The following is a 23,534-nucleotide window of genomic DNA, read 5'->3' as shown; positions in this document are numbered from 1 at the left end:
GGCCATGTGAGGTGTCAAATGAAAGCTTATGCTCCACTGATTCTATGTATGCTACTCATGTATTTGTATTATTTTTGTATGTGAAGTTATGAATATGAGCTCTGTTACTGTAAATGTGAAGTTATGAATATGGGCTCTGTTCTGGTACTGTAAATGTTTTCTGTCTGGGACGGAGCAATGGGACTGCCTATTGTGAGGAATGATTGTTCAGTGAATGGCTGTGCTAACTAGCACTGTTTCATGGACAATGGCTCTCAGGGTGGCCAATACAAACCTGAGGAATGCATCTGAAAGTCTGCAAACCAGCCAGTGCCTCATGACTACTTGCATGTGAAACACAAACAGGTCACTAGTTCATGTGACCGACTCCAATTTGGGAGACACAAGGAATATAAAAATCCCATGAGGGATTGTCTTCAATCTTACTCCATCTTGTCTTCAATCTTACTCCTGATTCCAGATGCATCCTTGCTAGGGACAGAGCCGGGAAGGATTACTCATCTGTCCTAATACTGATGTACACCACAGACTTTTAAGCTAGCAGTTTGTAACATCTCTGCCAAGAGCCTGCATCAAGAACTTGGTGATTGATGTCGTGATGTATTCTCCTTAACAATCTTACTCTCAACCTTTTCTTTCCTTTATTAATAATCCTTTATAGAATCTTAGACTACTAGGACTGGAAGGGACCTCGAGAGGTCATCGAGTCCAGTCCCCTGCCCTCATGGCAGGACCAAGTACTGTCTAGATCATCCCTGATAGACATTTATCTAACCTACTCTTAAATATCTCCAGAGATGGAGATTCCACAACCTCCACCCTGAGGAGCACTAAGAGCCTCCCTGGTCTCCCCACTGGGGGCTTGTGCCTCATTCCTCCTCACGTCCTTCCACTTACCCCTCCCTAACCCCCCTTCCTGATGTCAAATAAAATACATGTATTTTCGTGATCACAAACTCTCTTTATTTAACAAAACTGGAGGTGCGGGGAGAATGAAACTCTGGTCAGACTGGGAAAAGGAGGTGGGAGAGGGGAAGAGAAAGGGTGGGAGAGGGGAGGGGGAAACCTGGGAGCGGGGAACTGTAAGGGGGAAGCAAGTGGAAGAAGGGGAAGGGGAAGGGGAAGCTCAGGACTTAGGGTTGGAGGAATCGCTGGACCAACTTGATTTTCATGTGAACCTACTCCTGGATTTGCATGTGACCTTTGGTGGCCAGGAGATCATGGATGTTGGGGGCATCCCCCCAAACCTGAATAAGGTTTATGATCTCCGCCCTGGACCAGGAAGGCGCCCACCTTCTCCGGGCCCTGGCAGGCTCCTGGGAGCTGGCAGACTGCTCATAGGGAGCGGTGGAGGGCTGGCTGCCAGTGGCTTGCTGGCTCATGTTTTGGGGCCACTGGGTCAGGGGCAGTGTCTGCTGGCTCTGGGCTGGCAGGCTTGGAGCTGGCACAGGCACTGTGTCCAGAGTCTACCCCTTTAAGGGCTCTGGGGAGGGAGAAAGGGAGGGAGGGAGGGAGAGAGGGAGTGGAGTGTTCTTGGTTGAGGCTGGAGTTGCCACCAGGGCACCCTGGGAAGGCTGGCGGCCCCCTATTTAGAAATAAGTGTCTACACAGCACTTATTTAAAAATAGCTATTTTGAATTTGGCGTTATTCCTCGTGGAATGAGGTTTACCAAATTTGAAATAAGCACTCTGCTATTTCAACTTAATTTTAAAATAGCGGTTTGGCTGTGTAGATGCTAATAAAGTTATTTCGAAATAACTTTGCTATGTAGACATACCCTTAGAGACTAACAAATATATTAGGTCATGAACTTTCATGGGTAAATCCCACTTCATCAGATGAGTTGGAGTGGAAATTACAGCATCCAGGGTATATATAACAGCACAGTATATATAACACTGTAGGACCAGGGTTAATGAAGCTAATTAAGTCATGCTGGATGCATCTCATTCATAGCATGTGATTTGGAAATGTGAATATCAAAGTCCAGAAAGTTGCCTTTGTAGTGTGTTAACCAGTTAAAATCTTTATTCAAGCCTATGTTCATAGTTGATAGTTTTTGCTGTTATATATGCCTTATTCTGTAATTTCCACTCCAACTCATCTGATTAAGTGGGTTTTACCCACAAATTCTAATGACCAAGTAAATGTGTTAGTTTCTAAGATGTCCTGGAAAGGGCTGGAGGCCCCCTATTGCAAAATAGGTGTCTACACAGCACTTATTTCAAAATAGCAATTTTGAAATTGGCATTATTCCTCGTGGAATGAGGTTTACCAATTTCGAAATAAGCCCTCCGCTATTTCAATTTAATTTCGAAATAGCGGTTGGCTTGTGTAGACGCTAGGAAAGTTATGTTGAAATAACAACTCTTATTTCAAAATAACTTTGATGTGTAGACATACCCTATGTCTCTTTGACTTTTCTCATTCATATGCTTGAAGCTAAGTATGTGATCAAATGTTTCCTGGATAGGGATGTTTTGTTGAACTCAAATGCTAACCCCAAAATATTTTTAGTATATTACTATTTATGCAATTATGTACATATACTAAAATCTATACTTGTTGCACATTATAAGTAAATGTTGTAGTGAGAACTCTAACTTTTGCATTTCTTGGGATTTTAACTGTGGACCCTTAACACTGATTTAATGTAGGTATATTACATTTAATATTGTCCATACCTGGAAATTCTGTAAAACACTTTGAAACTTGCAAAAGATGCAAAATAAATTAAGAAATAATAATTGAGTTCAACTCTCCTTTTTCACACATTCCTACAAAAAGGAAACCTAATACAATAAAATAGTGTGCAATATTTTCACAATATAGCAATAGAGAACACTGAAACTGAAGGAGTCCTTTGGACAAGGAGTAATTCCGTGAGAGGAGTTACTGCCACCTCTTAGCATAGTGTGAATCAGATATGTTGTGATTTTTATGTACCACTGTAAGGTATCTTTGAGTATACATTTAATAGCTGTGTGGAAACCCCACTTTCAAGTATTACCATCCTCTGCTAGATCAAGGATGCCACAGATAGAACAGAGTGATGGATAAAGCACGGATATTACTGAGTTGCAGAGAAGGAGCTCTTCAAGTGGAGCAGGGGGCCGTGAACAGAGCAGAGATAGTGGGAAAAGTTTTACTCCGGCTAGGCAATTTTCTCTGTTAAGAAATTTCATATAAACAGGAAGAAAAATCCTTTTGTCTGCTGCACTTTTATTAGTGATTTTTGTACCAAACAACAACTGTTTTTGTTTTTTAACAAAGAAAGGTGAAGTTTCCTTTTGCTGTTACACTTCTAAGGCAATTCCACCCATCTAGCAGAAATGGATGTTTCACAGACCAGAAGAACAGACACATCCCATTTGGATCAATGAGAGAGTGTGTCCCACAGAGCAAAGGAGTGCTCAATTATGCATTTACATTATTCTCCAATATCTCCATGAGCAAGAAGGTCAAGAAAGGTCAAATGTGAGATCTGTACCATATTTCCTGTGATCCTATGAACACTTGTAAAACTGGAATTAGATGCTGAGTTATGGGGACTTTAGCTTGTATGTGGAGTGTTAAATTAGCAATTATATTTGGGATTGAAAAAGAAATTTCTCTCACAGTAGTCTGGCAGAGAATCTAATACTTGTTACACTCCCTTTTATTGAGTGAGTAGCATGCATTATTAGGTAAGGTGACAGCTATACCAAACATGATAGCTTTCCTGTGTGTTGATGGTCTTTCTGTTCTTCATTCTCTATACATTGCACACATGGAGAAGGCTTCAGACAGGAGTGCAGACATGCAGTAAAGAGATGTGAGAGACAATCTAGTGCTATTGAATAACAAAGTGTATTTTAAAATTCCTCCCCATCATTTTCTTCTTCAAATGAGTCAGTTCCCACTTCCTCGTAGTCCTTCTCCAGTGCAGCCAAGTCCTCTCGGGCCTCTGCAAACTCCCCTTCCTCCATGCCTTCACCAACATACCAGTGCACAAATGCCCTCTTAGCATACATCAGATCAAACTTGTGGTCCAGCCTGGCCCAAGCCTCAGCGATGGCAGTGGTGTTGCTTAGCATGCAGACGGCGCGTTGAACCTGGGCCAGGTCTCCCCCAGGAACTACAGTAGGAGGCTGGTAATTGATGCCAACCTGGAAGGTGAGAGATAGAAGAGTGATTAAGAGAGACAACAAAAATAAACAGGATGAGAAGAACTGAGTAACCTCATAGTAATTGGGAAAATGGACGGCGGGAATCTCAAACCACATTATTGAAATTACTTTAATGGCAAATATCATTCATGTTGCCTTTTTTCTAGACTTCCTCATTCCCAGCTATAACTCATGAGAACAAGGGAGAGCAGCCAAAAATGGAGACAGGACCCCAAATGAAGACATTCAACCGAATGCCATTATAATTACCATTATTATTTTTTCTCTTTTTTAATGCACACTTGCTTCTTACTAGCTCTTTTTCACCTTGTCTGCTTACTGAGCCCAAAGCAATTTTGTATAAATTAATACAGAGAGTTTTTGACACCTAGAAATCTTCACATTCAGAACCTATGAATAGGTATGAGAAAAATGTAAAAAAAAAAAATCATTATTGCTGTTGTCTCCATGCTCTGGAAACCATGCCTGACAGTGCTGCAATGTCGCCAGCAGGGGGAGAATAAGCACACATTTGATGACTGATGAAACTGGAGGCTCTCAAAAAATTTTGGTAAATGAAAGATGAGCGTTATATCTCTTTTTTTTTTTTTTTTTTTTTTTTTTTGCTTTAAAATAAACATTGATCGTCTAAAGGAGCAGTCTTGCCAGGTGCTAACCGCTTTGGGTATGTCTACACTACCCCGCTAGTTCGAACTAGCGGGGTAATGTATGCATACCGCACTTGCAAATGAAGCCTGGGATTTGAATTTCCCGGGCTTCATTTGCATAAACTGGGCGCCGCCATTTTTAAATCCCTGCTCGTTCGAACCCCGTGCCGCGCGGCTATACGCGGCACGAGCTAGGTAGTTCGGACTAGGCTTCCTAGTCTGAACTACCGTTACTCCTCGTGGAGTAACTACCTAGTTCGTGCCGCGTGTAGCCGCGCGGCACGGGGTTCAAACGAGCAGGGATTTAAAAATGGCGGCGCCCAGTTTATGCAAATGAAGCCCAGGAAATTCAAATCCCGGGCTTCATTTGCAAGTGCGGTATGCCTACATTACCCCGCTTGTTCGAACTAGCGGGGTAGTGTAGATATACCCTTTCACTCTTATAGAGTTGGCTTCCAGGTTGAATATTTAAAAGGCTCTGTAAGTAAGATATGTAAACAGGACATGGGTAAAGAGGACAAAAGAGTAACTGAGGATTATACAAACACACTCACACTTCTAACCATTCCAGTCTCACCAATGGAAAATGTTCAAGAGTTCAAATCACAACCTGGGCTGCCATACTTGGCTATGTCCATTTAAAATACAGGGCCAGTGTGTCTTTGTCCCTCTCACCTTGAAGCCTGTTGGACACCAATCCACAAACTGGATAGTTCTCTTGGTCTTGATGGCCGCGATAGCTACGTTGACATCTTTGGGAACCACGTCACCACGGTACAGCATGCAGCAGGCCATATATTTTCCATGACGGGGATCACACTTCACCATCTGGTTGTTGGGTTCAAAGCAGGAACTGGTGATTTCTGCCACTGATAGCTGCTCGTGATAGGCTCGCTCTGAGGAGATGATGGGTGCGTATGTCACCAGGGGGAAGTGGATGCGAGGGTAGGGCACCAGGTTGGTCTGAAACTCTGTCAGATCCACATTGAGGGCACCATCGAAGCGCAGAGAGGCAGTGATGGACGAGACTATCTGGCTGATGAGACGGTTCAGGTTGGTGTAAGTGGGGCGCTCGATGTCCAAGTTGCGACGGCAGATGTCATAGATGGCCTCGTTGTCCACCATGAAGGCGCAGTCTGAATGCTCTAGGGTGGTGTGGGTGGTCAGGATGGAGTTGTAGGGCTCCACCACGGCAGTGGAAACTTGGGGGGCTGGGTAGATGGCAAACTCCAGTTTGGACTTCTTCCCATAATCCAGGGAGAGGCGTTCCATCAACAAGGAGGTGAAGCCAGAGCCAGTGCCCCCTCCAAAGCTGTGGAAAATCAGGAATCCCTGTAGCCCAGAACAGGCATCGGTCTGAAAAGCCAAACAGAGAACAAAAGGAATCAGTCTAAATCTCTGAGACTCCCATGAGTGCATCCTCAGATTGGAGCTAGAACGTCTGTCTTCAGAACCCAACACAGCATTCAACACACACATGTCTTCCTGGGAAAAGATTTATTATGCTATCCTTCAACAGCCCAACCTATGAAATATATAAATTTATAAATTTGTCTATGTAGTTTATCTTGGTCAAATTCATAGTTCCAGAGTCTTGGTTTATTAAAACAGAAAGTGAATAAATATTTAGCAAACTCCTCTTTCACCAAGATATATCAATCCTGTGTTGCTGTTCCCATGATAAAATTAAGGGTTTTGATCCAAACAACCTCCTTTCAAGAGTATATATCTCACCGATACACCCACAGTACTTTTTCTCACTTGGACCAATAATAGAATCTTCATGTATCTGACAATCCCAGCTCTGAAGAAAGTACACTATTGGGAGCAAAAGGAGCTGCTGGTCCCTTTCCTCCACAACAACCCCAGATCCCACTTCAAGAGTTCTGGCACTTACCAGCTTACGGATCCGATCAAGCACCAGATCAATGTTTTCTTTACCAATAGTATAGTGACCCCGGGCATAGTTATTAGCTGCATCTTCCTTTCCAGTGATCAGCTGTTCTGGATGGAAAAGCTGCCGGTAAGCACCAGCACGCACTTCATCTGTCCAAGAAAGAGAATCTGTGAGAGGCCTCGAATGCACACGCTCCAGTGTAGCTGCATTCTGTTGGAACACCTCTATATGGTTGCTAACTGGCAATGCTGCATGATGTGAGGCAGGGAAGACCTAAGTTTTGAAAACAACCTTGAGTCATATTCTCTTTCAAGACACTGGTAGAAAGTGTGGGTCTGGCATGATATAAACAACTTGCCTCATTTCTTAATGAGCAGAGTTGTTAAGGTAAATTGAAGGTTAAATTGTAAATAGAGGATTGACAAGTACTTTTCCAGAATCAAGATGTCTGTTCTAGCTAAGATAAACAACAACACCGTGATGCTAAGGACTATGGACAAGAAAAACCTGGCCTGTAAAGATCAAGGTCCTGTACAGTATGTTCTGTTCACATGGGATTGTTTCCTGCAAATTAACCAATCCAATCGAAAATGTGTGATTTAATGTATAGCAAATGCAATGTAATGTGTAAATATATATAAAGGATGAGGTTGTCTGTGTCAGAGGCTTTTAACCTTTTCAGACTAGTGTATCCCTTTCAGGAGTCTGATTTGTCTGATTTTGTAAGTAAATATTTTTAAGTGAGGTGAAGCCCCCTAGTTTCACCTCACTGAAAAATATTTACTTACAAAATCAGAGGTAAAAAAGACAAAATGCCACAGCACCCTATTACTAAAAAGTTGCTTAATTTCTCATGTTTACCATAATTATAAAATAAATCAATTGGAATATAAATATTGTACTTACATTTCAGTGTATAATATATAGAGCAATATAAAAAAAGTTAGTCAGAATGAAATTTTAGTTTTGTACGACTTTGCTAGTGGTTTTTATGTAGCCTGTTTGTAAAACTAGGCAAATATTTAGGTGAGTTAATGTACTCACTAAAAGGTATGTGTACCATTGGTTGAGAACCTCTGGTCTGTGTAACTTTGGATGTGTGATAGGCCTTATACCCACCCTCAATGCTTGTGTCTGATCAACTCAGCATAGCTTTGCTGTAAGCCAAATAAAGGAGCCACTGAGAAATGAAATCCTGAGTCAAACTGGATGAAATGTTCTCCCAAAATTGGACCAGGTGTTCTGGAGTGGAAAAGGTATTGGCAGGAATCCCAACAAAAAGCTAAAGTGTCTCTCAATGATGAGGTGCTGAAGGTTCTGGTGGGAAAAGTGAAGGCTGTTAGTCAATTTAGGAAACTTGTGCCCAGTCAGAGAAAAACATCAATTGTCTTTTCTGACTAGAGGACAAGCCATCAGAAAAGAGAGAGATTTGCAGGAATAAAATTATGGTCTCCTCCCCATTCCCCAAAAAGGAGTCAGAGATTCGTAGGAAACCCACGCCTTCATTCTTCTGTCTCTGACCTGAGTTGGAGGAACACAACACTTAGACAACAATGGAAAACATCACAAATAAAACCAGAGTTAGGTACTCTTATGAAGAGCAGATGCCCAAACCAAGTGAACAGCTATTTAAGAAGGGAACCCTGTTGATCCATCATATTGTAAGGTAGCACCATTATCAAGGTTCAGCCTAGCTGAAGTTTCTCCCCAACTGTCCTATAGGTGATTTCTCATATACTCGTGAATGCAATCTGGGCATTAAATGTCTTAAGTTGATTAATTTTAACCCAACCTAGTGGTTAGAGCAAGATACAAAGATGGAATAGTTCTCATGATACATTAGAGACTTGAGAGAAACAACACTGACACACATAAGAGTAGGGTCTTTTCCATTTTCCAGTGCTAATTCTATACTGACCTACTACAGTTGGTTCCAAATCCACCATGACAGCCCGTGGCACATGCTTTTCTGTGACTGTTTCACTGAAAAATGTATTAAAGGAGTCATCATTGTTTTTGTTGGACTGATTCTTGAAGGTGCCATCTGGCTGAATGCCATGTTCCAGACAGAAGAGTTCCCAGCATGCATTGCCAATCTGAACTCCAGCCTGGCCAACGTGAATGGAGATGCACTCACGCTGTAGAGAGAAAGAGAAGAAAGATCAGAAAAATCAAAGCACATAGCTCCTCCTCCATCTTCTTAACAGTTATCAGTGCCTGGTGCACTATTATTCAGACCTCTGAAATGAATCCCTCACCTGATTGGTTTGCATTCCCTAATGCCATATGCACAGCAAGAAGTGTGATGTGCAAGGACCCGTGGAAGTGGGACTTAGCCACTATTCTATGCCTGCAGTAAAAGTTCTAAATGTTATTTACAAATGCAAGGAAATAAATAGCTAAACACAAAGAAAACTGGAAATTTGCAGACATGTATTCATGCCTGTACATACAAGATACATGTCCTTATGTACATATGTACACATACAAACATAAAAATATGCATGCACATCATATGCTACCTTGCTGTCATCCAGACTGTGATACATTCCAGTTGAGAAACATGTGCCAGATTAATTTATTTTTATTTCTAGCTGGGACCTGACACAGCACTGTGACATTTTCCAACCATATGTAACTCAAGAGGGGTGCAGTGTTTTCTGATCTCTTAACCCTCTTATGGCAGGCTTAGCTAGAGGCTGGGAAGAAATGACTTCAGGAAAAGATACGTAACTTTCCAAATGCTCAACTAATATTCCAGAGAGATTCCTACATATTCATGGATTTATACCCTGCATGTCCAGACATGACTAGTCAATTGTGTTCATCACATCTTATTGTGATCACATGCTTAAATATTTAATTATAAACATAGTTATTACAATAGCAGACAGGCACTTTAATTAGAGAACAGGAAAACAAAAAATAAAAATAGCCATCCCGTGCTAACCAAAACAAATGTTTCTTATTCCCATGGACTGCACAGGAGTATGAATTTCAAAGGTCCATCTGGGAAAGCACTGCTTTTGGGTACAAGTTCAAACAAAAGTGCATGTAGAAAGCCCTTTAGGACAATCTTAATTGCCATGACATGAGGTAAGGTGGGAGGTGGACTTTCTTATAAAAGGAAGCAATTCTAGATCACTCGGGGCTTTTAAGTACAGTTCCATTCTGAAATAACTCTGTAAACATAACATTATGAATCCATCTTTGTCAATGATTCCATGTCAAATTTGTTCAGTTTAACACATGAAAAGGTATTTTTCTATCAGCCAGTCCTGCAAATATATCCTGTGATCTATCAAGCTGTAGTCTTTACTTCAAACAAATCTTCTCAAATAATGGATTCCCTAAACTAAATATTCCTTCAGTGAGAGCTGAGACACTATTGTTTTCATAGGCTGAGATCTCTGTTACATCTGTGAAACCTCAATGAAGATTTTTTTTCTGAAGAGAACTGCATTTCAGAAACAAAAACAGGACTATATAGCACTTTAAAGACTAACAAGATGATTTATTAGGTGATGAGCTTTCATGGGCCAGACCCACTTCATCTGGCCCACGAAAGCTCATCACCTAATAAACCATCTTGTTAGTCTTTAAAGTACTACATAGTCCTGTTTTTGTTTCAGCTAGACTAGACTAACACGGCTACATCTCTATTACTATTCTGCATTTCAGAAGTCATCAATATTACCTTCAGTTGAATCCAGAAGTGCAAAGGAAGACTGAAAAGCAACTGTAAAAATCACATGGCAGGAATATATTATTAATGTCCCTGAGCAGTCTCCATGCCAGATTTGTTCAGTAAAAATAGCCAATGCCAACGCCATGCTGTAAACCCAGCCACATGTCTAACAAACTTTCACAAGCACCAAAGTAAGTAATAGATTCTCTAGGCTAAATTCTGCTGTCAGGGACACCTGTACAACCATGTAATCTTCCATGGAGTTGCACAAGTGTTTCTGAGGTTTTTATTTGAAGAAGATGGGGTTTCACTTACAATGGAGTAGCTGACAGTGTAATCTGGAGATATTTAAGCATCACAGAAGGCATATTTGGACCTGGAGAATCTTAATTACTGGTGATGTTGCACTGCAAAAAGAGACTCTAGCTTGTCTGTTAGATCCTAGCATGAGGTTTACAGGGCTGAGAGAAAAACATCTCTTTCCATATAAACTGAACAAATATGCTGTTGACTCTAAAGAGAGAAGTATGCTGAGCCCTTTATAAGGTTATTACAGAGTGACGTACCAGAACCACATTTAAAAACCCAGCATTACTCTCTGGAACCTTTGGTGCAAAGCAGCAAACCCTCCACAGAGCCACTCTGCTCTCTCCTTCAAGCAACTGCAGGTAAATCAACCTTCTAAGCCTTTCCATTTCTTCACAGACTCTCACAACTGGGAGACTGCTCCAAGACATTTAGTTTTATGGCTTAATTTATGACTAATAGAGACTACAGATCTGCTCCCCTCCCCTCTTTTCAGATTTTTGTGTCTCTGTGATTTCCCTGCCCATTTCCTTTGAATATCTCAGCTCTGCCTTTGGAGTCAGAATTGCTCTGGTGACAGAGGTGATCTGTAGCAACCCCAGCTCTGCCTCATGCCAGCTACAACTTGGAAATGCTTTAACTTGATGTAAGGACAAAAATGTCAATAGAAACAAGAGATTGGGAACCAGGATTTTCAAAGTAGATGGCTTTTAAATAGATCGCTTTTAGCTTTAACAATGGAGAGCATAGTCCTTTCTCAGAGCCCCTAACATTGTAAACTGATCCTGATAGGGTATTTAAATCTGACCCTATTTTCAACTCATGTTTCAAATTCCTTCTTTAATAGTCTGGGGCTCACATTTGCTCTTAATACGTGTGATACAAAGCCCAAGTCAGTGGAAAGACTCCTTTTGATTTCAGTAGGCTTTGGATCAGGCCTTCTAGCCACCCTGTTCTTTGATAAAATCAGATCTTTTAGTGTTTGCAGGCATGTGAAGCACAGTCTGATTTAGGTCTTGACAGTACTGAAGTAGATTTAAAATCCTCCAGCTGTACCTGCAGTGTTACATTGGAAACATACTTGCTGCAGCAAGCCCAGATGTATGGGTAGGTCCACCTAGGTAGATGAGATGTCTGCACAAATGTGCATCTTTGTATGGTGGAAGTGGTCTCCAGACATCATAGCTCTGTATCAGTGAAGAATAATACAATTCTCCGGACTAAAATAAAAGCCTCTTCTAGATGTAGATTGGTATGCAAGATATGGGGAGGAGGGGCCTTGCAGGTGAATTTATAAAAGGCCCTGAGAAATTTTAACAAATGTACAAGAAATTCCCAATGATTAAATGCCTTGATTATTTACCTTTTTAAAAAGGAACAAACACCTAAAGTGTAGAGGCATGAACATCACAGTGTGTGCGAAGGTTAAGTTAATTAAAAACACTCACAAAAATGAGCATTCCATTAAGTATATTTCTAAAATTATTCCTTTTGAGTTTAGAGGACTCTACAAATGATGCATAACTATCAAATCTCCTAGATGAGAACCACTCTATGGCTGTGTCTAGACTACATGCCTCTGTCATCAGAGGCAAAAGCAAATGAAGCTGCGATTTAAATGATCGCGGCTTCATTTAAAATTACATGGCTTCCGCGCTGAGCCGACAAACAGCTGATCAGCTGTTTGTCCGCTCAGCGCGCTAGTCTGGACGCTCCCCTGCCGACATCAAAGCCCTTTGTTGGCAGCCCCGTTATTCCTTGTGGGATGAGGTTTACTGGGGCTGCCGACAAAGGGCTTTGATGTCGGCAGGGGAGCATCCAGACTAACGCGCTGAGCGGACAAACAGCTGATCAGCTGTTTGTCGGCTCAGCGCGGCAGCCATGTAATTTTAAATGAAGCCGCGATCATTTAAATCGCGGCTTCATTTGCCTTTGCCAAAAAAACAAATCTACATGGCTCCATCGACGTACCCATGTAGTTTAGACGTACCCTGAGTTACTAAAATGCAGACATGGCATCACAAGCAGAAGCCACTGAATAATTAACAGGTACAGAACAAAATTAAAATCTTCTTTGTAATTCCACTGATTTAACTGGAGCTCCACTTAAAATGTATTTACCTCAGTATATCTGACACATTCTGAACCTCACATGCTTCCCGTTTACATAGTGAGGTCAGCGTACTGTGACACAAACCACTGATGATGGCGGGGGGGGCTCTGATGCCATAACTAATGCCATAAGTGCACCCTTGAAGTTGCCTTAGATCCACCCTGAAGAGGGAATTTATTTTAAGTCCAGGCACAAGCTGTCTGGACTAATCAGGTTTTAATTTCTGTATTTTTAGTCAGGTTGTTTTGCCTTTGTGATAGTTGAAGTGATGGATTGTAGAAAAAGTAGCACATGTCCATATATAAAGAAGATGAATGAACCCAAAAGTCATTTGTCCTGGTCCCTTTCATGCCATCTAGATTTCCTAGTTTGTGTGTGTATGTTCAAAGTGAACTCTGCCAGCATGGCTTTTTGTAAGGAAGAAGGATTGGATAGGAAGGGTTCATCCATCATCAGATTCCCTCTTCTTTCTTCTGCCCTCCTAAGATAGGGTAAGTTCCAAGGCTTAAGGGTTTTGATCTGCCACTTAAGGGATGGAACAGAATAAAAAAGCCCAGATGCAGCCCTCACCTATCAGCAAAAGGGGTGCCATAGTGCAGGGTCGGGACCAGGACCACCCTGCCCACCCATAGTGGCACAAGAAGTGCTGACCAAGTCCAGTGGCATCCACCTCTAGTCTCATCCCCACTCTCTCCACCCTAAATTGAGATACTGAAGCAGAAAGCAATCTGAATCCTCCACAATAGGGCAGATACCTCCCTGACTCACCCCACCCCCAGAATTCTCCTGTTCCCTTGACAAGTGTGGAGTTCCCCCAGGCCCCCCTTACCATGATGTAGCTAGTGGTGTTCGCTTCCCGTCTCAGTCTTTGATAGTGCTCTCTCTGCGGTTGTATCACTCTGAGCTTTTAGGTAGTAAGGGGCCTGGGCCATGCACCAAACAGCTGCTACTATCCTTCAGTGTCACAGTGCAGTGTAGGGAGTAGGTCACAATCCTCCCACCTCTGCCCTATTACATCACCAACTCCTTACTAACACACGCACACAAAATCCATCCCTACCCACAGTATCCCATATTCTTTCACTATGAATCCCTACATACACACTCCATCTGGGTGCACCCAGAATCAGCCCACACCCACTAGCCATTAATTCCTATGCACATTCGCAATTCAAACCCTACACCACAGTAGTCAGCTATTCTCTCTGCATTCTGTACTCTTTCACAAATAACTCTGGTATGCACACAAGAATCATTCCTAATCTCCAGAGTCTGAAAACAAGAAAGTGTGAGAGAATAAATGAGTGGGAAAGAGAGGAACAGAAAAATAGAGCAAGAAATAGAGAGAATACAGACAGTTACCCTTTGGTAACTGTGCTTCATCACAGAGTGGTCTTAGCTGCTGGCCAGTCCTCTCTATGGCTTCCCTTCTATCCTTGCCCCTATGTGTCGCGCCTCTCATGTTCTAATTTACTTTTACTGTGTCTCTTTGGATATGCGAGCAGTTGGAACATCTGCAATGCTATGCAACTCAACATGAGGGCCACAGTCCAACTGACCTGCCCAAACGGAGAGCTCAATCACTTCATTGCAGTGTTTATAGTAAAGAAGTGTCTGGATGCACAGATATACAGAGAGAGGTACTCGCTTACAGTTACTGCTTTTCTGTCTGCTGTTTCCACTCCAGGCTGAGCATAGGAAAGAGGACACCTGTCTCAGAGTCAGAGCTCAGGTTACAAGCAGTACAACACAGTTAACTCCTTAGGATCTGAAGACTCTACATTCCCTCCTTTCTGTAAGACCATATGATTTACATTTAACATGACATTTAAATACATAATTCTTAATCTTTAGCTTGAGAGTAGACCACCTTTAACCCAATACCAGTTAGTAAATTATTCTGCCTGTGTTGGCACCCAGCACCTAACTTTATCTTCCTTTAATTCCACTCCTTTTTTTTTTTTTTAGCTATTTAAGGGGATTTCTCATCTGTTTTGATCAGTTCCCTTTTGTCTCTGGTCCACATTGTCTACATTTTGGAACTCTACATAATTGTCCAAGCCTCCTTCCCCTGGTTTGACTAGGGAGAGTTATATCTCTGGTTCAACAAATGTTTTCACAAAGGAAGAATTCCATAGGAGATTTTTCCTTCTGTCAACTTTTCTAAAGCTACTTGATTCCCATGCTTTTCCAGCAAACAATAAGGCTGAACCAGTTCCAAAGCTGAAGAATAGTTAGTTCTGATGATCATGTTCCAATGCAAGTTGGCTAGTCTCAAGATTCTAGATCTAACTTGCTGTTGTGCTGACTGCTAGCCAGTTCAGGTCACACCTCAAGGAAAAGTTAAGAGTTTCAAGTCACTTGTTAGAACAGAACAAAAGGGGATGTTATTACATTACCTGTTCTTGGCATGTAAGTACAATTGGTTTAAATTCATGAAAGCGAGGGTACAGTGCCACCCTGACCACCGAGGCAAACTAGGCAGTCGTGTATGGTGCTAGGCTTTAAGAGTTTTAAAGTGCCAAATTAGATGGAAGTGATATTTTTTCTATTTAAAAAATATATGAATATGTTATCTCTTATAAACAAAAGTGTCAAATACTGTACATGTAAAACAGTGCATTGTTGCCACGTCAGAAGTTGAATTATATTATTTATTTCATATTGTGGAACAAGGCTGCGTATGTAAATACTGTTAAAATGTGTCACGACATAGTTTCAAACGAACATGGCCTTGGTTTGCTTCATAGAGGAGAGGTCTGGCAGTTCAATCATTTTCAGTATTTCAGTGTTGGCCAGTCATCCAGTTGAGTCAGTGTAGTGAAAGCCAGTCAGCAACCTGCAATGGCTGTTCTGCCCTGTTATGAGCCATGATCCTGAAGATTCTCTGCCCGCAAAGAATTTGTATTGCATTGGACTTGAAACATTTGGTAAGAGTTTTTAACAAGATTGTAAAAGGAGAATCACAAGTAATTGTAAGATTAAGATTGTGTATTTATTGTAGACAATTACTATTAGGCTATGTCTAGATGTCAGCCGACGGTCAGGGCTCCCTATATCTGTCCCTTAAGACCGTCTGAAGTTCTTTTAAATTGTGCCTGGTTCTGTTACAGCAACTGAAGGAGTCAGGTTAAAACTTAAACAGTTACAGGTTTATTTGAAGAAGCTTATAAATCATATGGTTGCAATGGCTATTGTTCTATTTCTTAACTACTAGCAAAATATAGATCTTAAAAATGGTTACAAGGAAGATAAAGATAGAAAAATAGAAATAATGGTACCAAGTAACAGCTTACTCTATGTGTACACTTAAGACAGAGGACCACATCCAGGTACAATTTTTACCCCCTTCTGTGCCTCTCGACTCCAGCATGTCAGGCCAGGGCCAGTCCCTCAATTCCTAGGAAAGACGAAAATACGACCTCCCCATAGAACCTCGGGAGGTCAAACACCTAACCCGACCAGCAGGTAGAGGGTAGAATGACACTCAAAGTGAGTGTGTGCTGGACCTATCTTATATACCCATGGGGTCACGTATTTCTCTTTCTTGTCTGTCATGCCAAATGGGGCTGGTCTGTCTTTTGTGAGACCAGTTCTTACAAGGGAGTTGGGAACTTAATTTACACTTGTAAGAGAGAATTGAGATGATTAAATTGGAAGTACTGGGCATTCTTTTCTCAGTGGGGGATTCCTCTCCCAGGGACTGTGTGTTCGTATCAACATAGGTGCCAGCCGGGCACACTTGCATATCCTGATCTCTCATCAAAGCAGATCAAAGCTTAATGGCTATGCTGATTGCCTTAATCGCTCTCTTTCTCCACATATCTGGTTTTTTGTTGTTTTTTTTTAGCTTCTCAGGATCAGATGAGCCAGCATAGACTATGCTGATTTTACTGCTCCTTCTCTGCCCTGTATGCTTCAGAGAGGCAAATAAGATGGATGAGATGGGGTGTTGGTCTGTCTGGCTACATTCCACCCCCTGATACGACACACCACGTCCCAGGAATGCAAGATGGTGGTTTGCCAGTACCTCTTGCCCACCTTGGAGGAATTTAAAAGTACCCAATGGCCTGATTACAGGGTTTAGGATCTAGGAATTGACTAGGGACCTTTCCTGGTGCTGTGTATCGAATGTGCACACAAGAGATAGCTACATTAACTAGGCATTGCACAATACATAGGGTTATGCAGAAAAGGAGTACAACAATCAAAACAATTAAAACAGTGGTTATAATAGAGTGTAGGAAAGGAGTTAAGGAAAGTTTTAGCTGTTGGGCTAACCAATTTAGCCATGAGTTACAGCATGTCTTATCCCATACCGTTCATTGCCACTTCCCTTTCCTCCCCCCAAAGTTATTTTGAGGACTGCGGTAGTCGCTGTCATCGAACCATACCGGTCCCCATCTGAAGATGTCACTCTTGTTTCACCAGTCATTTGGGCTGAGAGGGACAAACTCGATTCCCAGTCCAATGGAGGAGTCAAGTAAGGTGTTCTGGTACAGCAGTAGCAGTTGGGATGAGGAAGAAGACCATGGCGAGTTGGAGTACCATGTCTAATTTCAATAGTCTGTAACTAACAACAGTGGTTGCAAGCGCTACAACAGCAAGCGGTATATATATATATATATATACAAAAGTTCATGGTGGTTTCCCGGATCCACACCAGCATTGTGAGGGATCCATCCCACTGGAGCACTGTTCAGGGATATTGCCTCAGTTTCCTGTGATAAAACATAAGGTTCGCCAGTCTTGGATACAATCCAAGCCTCAGTAATGGTTATTGGTGTTAGCCCAGCATCTGCAGTTGTCCATACTCCTTTTCCCTTATAGGAGTGCAGTACATGGGTTTGTGTCCCCAAACTGGGGTGTTGGGACAAGGGCTATTAAGCGGTTTAGTCCCATGACTGTAAACAACCTGGTTGCCACTGGGGTTGAGTAAGCAAAACCAATTCCTGAAACAATTTCCACTCCAGTTAAAACATACTTCCACCCTTGCTTACTGGTGGGTAGTGTACCAATATAATCTACTTGCCAGGTTGCCCATAGTGCTTTTCCATCTCTTAGTCTGGCAAACCATTGCCCTTCTGCTATATTTTTCCTGAGTTCAGCACATAGGGTGCAAGCTTGTACCAGATCTTTGGCTTGTTTGTGTGTGATAGGCCACCCCCTGGCATGTGCCTGCCGCACCAGCTCATCGCTTTCTGTGTGTCCCAAGGTTTCATGTAGCCAAATGTACAGGCGTTCCCAATCCACCTGGGCAGCAAAAATTTGTACTGCTGCATCTGCTAGGTTATTTAACTGTGCAGCCAGGGTGTTGTTTCTTTTGGACACATGGCTTATGCTTAAGGCATGTTGGGTTGCATGCTGGTATATCCATTTCCAGTATTCCAATCTCCAAACAGGCTTTCCTATTTCCCAGTTATTTATCCACTGGGTGACTCCAGCCCATATAGCACAGGAGTTAGTGTAAGTCTGCTGAGACAGCAGCAGCCTTCTCTGTCCACTTCCCTTTGAAATAGCCAGGCAGCCTGTATTCACATATAACGTTGAATTTAAAAGCAAGCCAAAAGTGTTATCAACTCAGCCTTGAAAAGAGACAGTGAAGTTTCAAAGCTTGAATTTCTAAACTAATAATTTGGTTTCTAGAAAGTTAAATGTCCTTAAAGAATTGAATGCCCAACAGAAGCACTAACCAATTTGTGCCTTGTCTGTTTGCAATTTTAAGCAAGCGGACATTATCCAAAACAAAATAAAACTAGTTCATTTGAAACCCACAAAATAGAGTTACAATATATAGAGTTCATTCTTTATGCAGTTAACCAATTAAGTTTCAGTAGAATCCCTAATTTTCCTTTGCAGATTTAACAAAAGTGTCCATAAACAAAATGTTTACATTTGATTGTTTCTTTGCCTACATGGTTTGCACAGTGCTTAAGGAAGAGGCTGCAAAGAAACAAGGTGTCATTTTTAAAACAAGATTTCCCTTCACATATTACAACCATCACTTAATTCTTTCCACACTCCCATGGAGTCCACCTTTTATCTTCACATTCCCTCAAATCACTTGGTTTGTCTTTTCAAAGAAAATGTTTCTCATTCATAGTAACTTTCTAATGTCTGCTCTACTTTCCTTATTCCTTCAACTATGCCCATAGGGCTCCAAACTTTTTGCCTTCCCCTTCTTTTGGTCCATCCTAATTCCTGCTAAATGACTTTTTCCAATGACACATGTTTGTCTACTATTAATTTGGTAAGGAGGGTGAGCTTGTTCACTAAACCTCATACCTCCTGGTCCTTTTCTTAAGCATATTCCTGAGGGAAGGAAAAAAATAAATCTGAGAGTTGCTTTAACTCTCAGCACCCATCCTTAAGGGAATCTAGCTCGTCTGGGTACTGAGGGACATGCATTTCTACCTCTCCACTTCTGAAGCAGAGGCTTTTACATTTTGCAGTTTCATGTTTGCATTCTTATATCAGTCAATTTTGAAGAACACCTCATTACAGGTTTTCCATAGAAGACAAAAGCTGCAGCTGTTTCCCTCTCCATTGGAGTTGAGGGTTTACATATCCACAAGTAGTTAGCCAATTAGTCTTCTAGGTCTGAAATTGTATGGACAGCAATTAACACTTGATCAGACCAAGGGCTATGCCTGAACCTTTGCAAATTCAAAAGGGGTAACATCTTTTACAAATGCCAATTTCTCAGTCTTCTCTCTGCCTTCTTAAAAGACTGCTTACATTTAAACTTTTTCTATTATACCCAACCTCCTATTGGGACTAAAATAGCAATACCAATACCTCCTTTTTTTTTTCTTTTTGGAGGGCTACAATTTGAACTTTCTGATATCAGGTACTTTGCTAATCAAACTTAGCTATTACCTGCAAAGCTTCTTTGTGCTGCCAGCTAGGGCATTTACATCACAAAGGAAATCACAACCTGTTCTGGCTCTTGGAGCTTTCACAGCATTTAATCTGTTTGCAGTTTTTACTCATTCTATAGTGTACATGGCATGTTACAGGAAAATGTGCAATCTTTGTTTACAACACTACTTAGCCACATTAAACTTTGCATGGAGTGTAACTCTTTCTTTATGCTTACAGTTTTCCTGTACCTTCATTAAACAACTTGGACTAAAATGGTCTTACTGAAAGTAAACCAAACCAATTTGTTTTAAACCTACAAACAAACAAGATTACTGGACCTTAAAACTTCATTTAGTTACTATATATATATATATAGTGTATCTACACACAGATACACATACATTCTCTCTGAACCTTTCTTACACTATTTCTACATAGCTGTACAACAGTTACATTCCCTTTTTATTCAATGGGGTAGTTCAGTTCCAATAGAACCACCTCCCTTTAGAGTTCTTTTAGCAGTCTCTCTAATCAAATGTTCAGATTTGAGTCAAATTTGCCTGGGTTATTTACAGACATTCCTTTGGAAAAAGGGCCCATTTTTCCTTCAGAATGACTGTAAAGAAACCACAGTTTTCTATCTACACCATTTTAGCATTTCCACAACTGCTTAATTCTCCCCATTCTCTGCAGAGTTTAAATTCTCTGTGTTTTTTTTTCTTTTCTTAAAACACTTTCTTATCTCTAAAATAAAAACTGGCCTTGTTTCAGATATTACTCTTGTAAGTATGTTTTAAGGGTTTAGATTTCCAGTACTTACTGCCTTTTTCTCAGTTCTACCACAAGGCTTTCAATCTTATCTGTTACCTGCCTGCTTGTCTGGGCCTGATCCTGTTTTCCATTTCTGCCTGCTTGTCTGGGCCTGATCCTGTTTTCCTTGCTAAATGGAAAGTGGCTCCTTTCCACAGACTCAGGCTTTGTCCCATTCTTTAGCTTGCAGGCAGTTCTATACTTACAGAACTGCACCCACAACTCCTCAGGATTTCCCCAATCCTTTTCTAATGTTTTTCTATCCCATTTTGGGTTGCCCCAACCTTCCTGGGCAAACCCTTTCTCTATACCACTAAAATCCATGTCTATCATGACAGGCCTTCAGTTGCTGTAACAGAACCAAGCACAATTTAAAAGCACTTCAGCCGGTCTTAAGGGACAGATATAGGGAGCCCTGACCGTTGGCTGACACTAGATTGCATCCCTTTTACGTAAAAGGGATGCAAATTAGACGTCTCGCAATTGCTAATGAAGCGGGGATTTAAATCTCCCCCGCTTCATTAGCATAAAAATGGCTGCTGCTTTTTTTTCGGCACGGAGCTTTGCCGGAAAAAAGCACCAGTCTAGACGCGGATCTTTCGGAAAATAAAGCCTTTTCCGAAAGATCCCTTATCCCTTATTTTAAGCTCCTGCTTCTGGCTTGCCTACCTCCTAGAGGGAAAGCAAAGCTGCTGCAGTTCTTGCTCTGGCTGCCCTGCTTCCTCGGACACCACCGCATTTTGTTTTCAGGTTTGTTTTTGTGCTTTTCACTGTGTTTTTGGCCATGGAGCCTGAGCTGCCCCTGGGCAGGTGATGGCCCTACACTGTGATGCTGGAAGTTCTGCTGCATCTTCATGAGACCATCGTGATGTTTGTGGCAGAGCTGGATTCAGAGCCCAGCTTTGAGCCCCTCACTTGGGATGCAGCCCCACTGCCCTTGCAACCAAACTTATTCCTGGAGAGGCGAGTTTGGAAGCTGGACACCAGTTCAGACTGGTGGGACCGGCTTGTTATGGAGCAGTGGGACAATGACCAGTGGCTTCAAAACTTCCAGATGCGGAAGTCCACCTTCCAGGAGCTCTGTGCCTGGCTTGCCCCTCCCCTGCTAATGCCAGGACACCCACTTGCGGCCGCCATCCCTCTGGAGAAGCACGTCGCTATTGCTCTGTGGAAGCTGGCCACCCTGACAGCTACCGCTCCGTGGGACATCAGTTTGGCATGGGGAGGTCTACTGTCGGGACCGTCTCGATGGAGGTAAGTCACTCTCGGGGGACAGTCTATGGGGGCAGGGGCAGGTGGATAAGGGGGACAGTCAGGACCAGACACAGGGAATGGGGGATGAGGTGCAAGTGGTAGAAGCCAGAACTCTGTCGAAAATAGCATTATTCCTCGTAAAACGAGGTTTACCGCCATTGACAAAACTGCCGCGTTCTATCGACTTACTGTAGTGTAGAACATGGTGGTAGTGTAGACGCAGGTATATTTTTTAGAAAAAAGGCCACTTTTTTCGAAAAAACCCCGTAGTCTAGACACACCCCTAATGTTAACAAATACCACTTAACATATACTTTCCTTTCTGTTCTAATTGCAATAATGTTCAATAATAATAGAAATTCTGGACTTTTGTTTAATCTTTAAATATTTTTGAGTGAGTGTTGAAATGATAAAATAAAATTAAAATTTACCAGATTTATGTTACTATGATGTCATTGCATGAGCGTTAGCTCACCAGTAAAGGTTTCAGTAGTTATAGAACCATGTGCTCTCTTGTCCGGTGGCATTGTAAATTCATAATTTTTTTCCTTGTGCGTTATTTACTCCACATTTAATCATTCTTACTAATCATGTTGATTCATTTATCTTTCAGTTTAACATAAATAGTATTCTAGTTTACAGGGCTCGACAAATAATGCAATCTACTCGCTCGTGGCAAATAGTTTCTTTTACATGGGCTATGTCTACACTGCAGGGAAAAGTTGGAAAAAGATATGCAAATTGCGAACTGCAATTTGCATAACTTTTTCTGCTTTTCTTCCGAAAGAGGCTTTCCCAACATTTAGCCCGTCTACACGAGGCCAAATATCAGAAAAAAATCCTCTTTCAGAACATCCCTTCTTCCTGGTAAAACAAGGTTTACAAGGATGCCAAAAAAATGAGTCTGCTTTTCCGATTTTTTTTGAAAAAGCAGATACGATCCTTGGGCGCGACAAAGTTTTTAACATGGTGTAACACATAGCCATGGTGTAACACTTATAATTTTTTTTCAAGTTCAACACACTGTTGGAAAGTTCTTCATGGCCATCTGCATACTCTAACTCTGAAACCATCATGTCAAATAAGATGGGAGAGTCGAATTGCTGCCTTGAAGCCTCTTTAGTGTGAGCTTGGAAATATCTATGATGCACTCGTTGAAATTTCTGATGATATTACCCTAACAAGATCATCTGGCAATACGGTGCATGCAGATGCAGAAGCTCTTGCAAATGGCCTTTGCAAATTCAAATTTGTAGTTTCATTCATTTTATGGTATGCTATCTTGTTTGAGATTAACCTCACTGGTAAAAAACTTCAGGCAAAGAATTTCAACATACATTCTGCTATACAACAGCTGCAACAGACCGAGAAGTTTCTGGAGAAATGCAGGAATTATGAAACATTTGAAAAGACATAGTAGATGTAGGTGAGTTTGCTGAGGACTATTTCACAACAACTTCCAAAATGTCTTACACCTCAAAATGTACTGACGTTTATTTCTGAACACACTGTCAAAGACAGCTTTCCCAGAATCTTCATTGTTCTTTGAATTCATTGTTCTTTGAATTCATTGTGGAACGAGGTGTACCGGTAGTTCGGAATAGGAAGCCTAATCCGAACTACCTAGTCCGTGCTGCGTGTAGCCGCGGGCACGGAGTCCGAACTAGCAGGGCTTTAAAAATGGCGGTGCCCAACAAGATGCAAATGAAGCCCAGGAAATTCAAATCCCAGGCTTCATTTGCAACTTCGGTTGCCTACATTAACCACCCTAGTTCGAACTAGGAT

General features: G+C 41.7%; 1 protein-coding gene and 1 long non-coding RNA gene across 4 annotated transcripts in view; one reads left to right on the top strand and one right to left on the bottom strand.

Annotated features, from left to right (window-relative positions):
* Positions 1-23,534, top strand: part of LOC142818309 (uncharacterized) — a 62,180-nt gene that overhangs the window by 7,795 nt on the left and 30,851 nt on the right. The window lies entirely within an intron of this gene.
* On the bottom strand, positions 3,642-13,799 carry LOC102445276 (tubulin alpha-8 chain). 2 transcript variants are annotated; one of them, XM_025190923.2, is made up of 6 exons: positions 13,651-13,726; positions 8,973-9,064; positions 8,633-8,852; positions 6,715-6,863; positions 5,493-6,173; positions 3,642-4,149 (listed from the first exon to the last, which is right to left on the bottom strand). In XM_025190923.2, exons 2-6 carry the CDS (start codon positions 8,985-8,987, stop codon positions 3,856-3,858), a joined length of 1,359 nt encoding a protein of 452 aa, XP_025046708.2. In that variant the 5' UTR covers positions 8,988-9,064; positions 13,651-13,726; the 3' UTR covers positions 3,642-3,855. The 2 variants fall into 2 exon arrangements, with proteins under 2 accessions (XP_025046708.2, XP_006135532.2); XM_006135470.4 differs by lacking the exon at positions 8,973-9,064 and having other exon boundaries at positions 13,651-13,799.

The sequence above is a fragment of the Pelodiscus sinensis genome, chromosome 1, assembly GCF_049634645.1.
Source record: "Pelodiscus sinensis isolate JC-2024 chromosome 1, ASM4963464v1, whole genome shotgun sequence".
Classification (NCBI taxonomy): Eukaryota; Metazoa; Chordata; order Testudines; family Trionychidae; genus Pelodiscus; species Pelodiscus sinensis.
The sequence above is the reverse complement of the archived record's forward strand: the minus strand, read 5'-3'. Positions and strand labels throughout refer to the sequence as shown.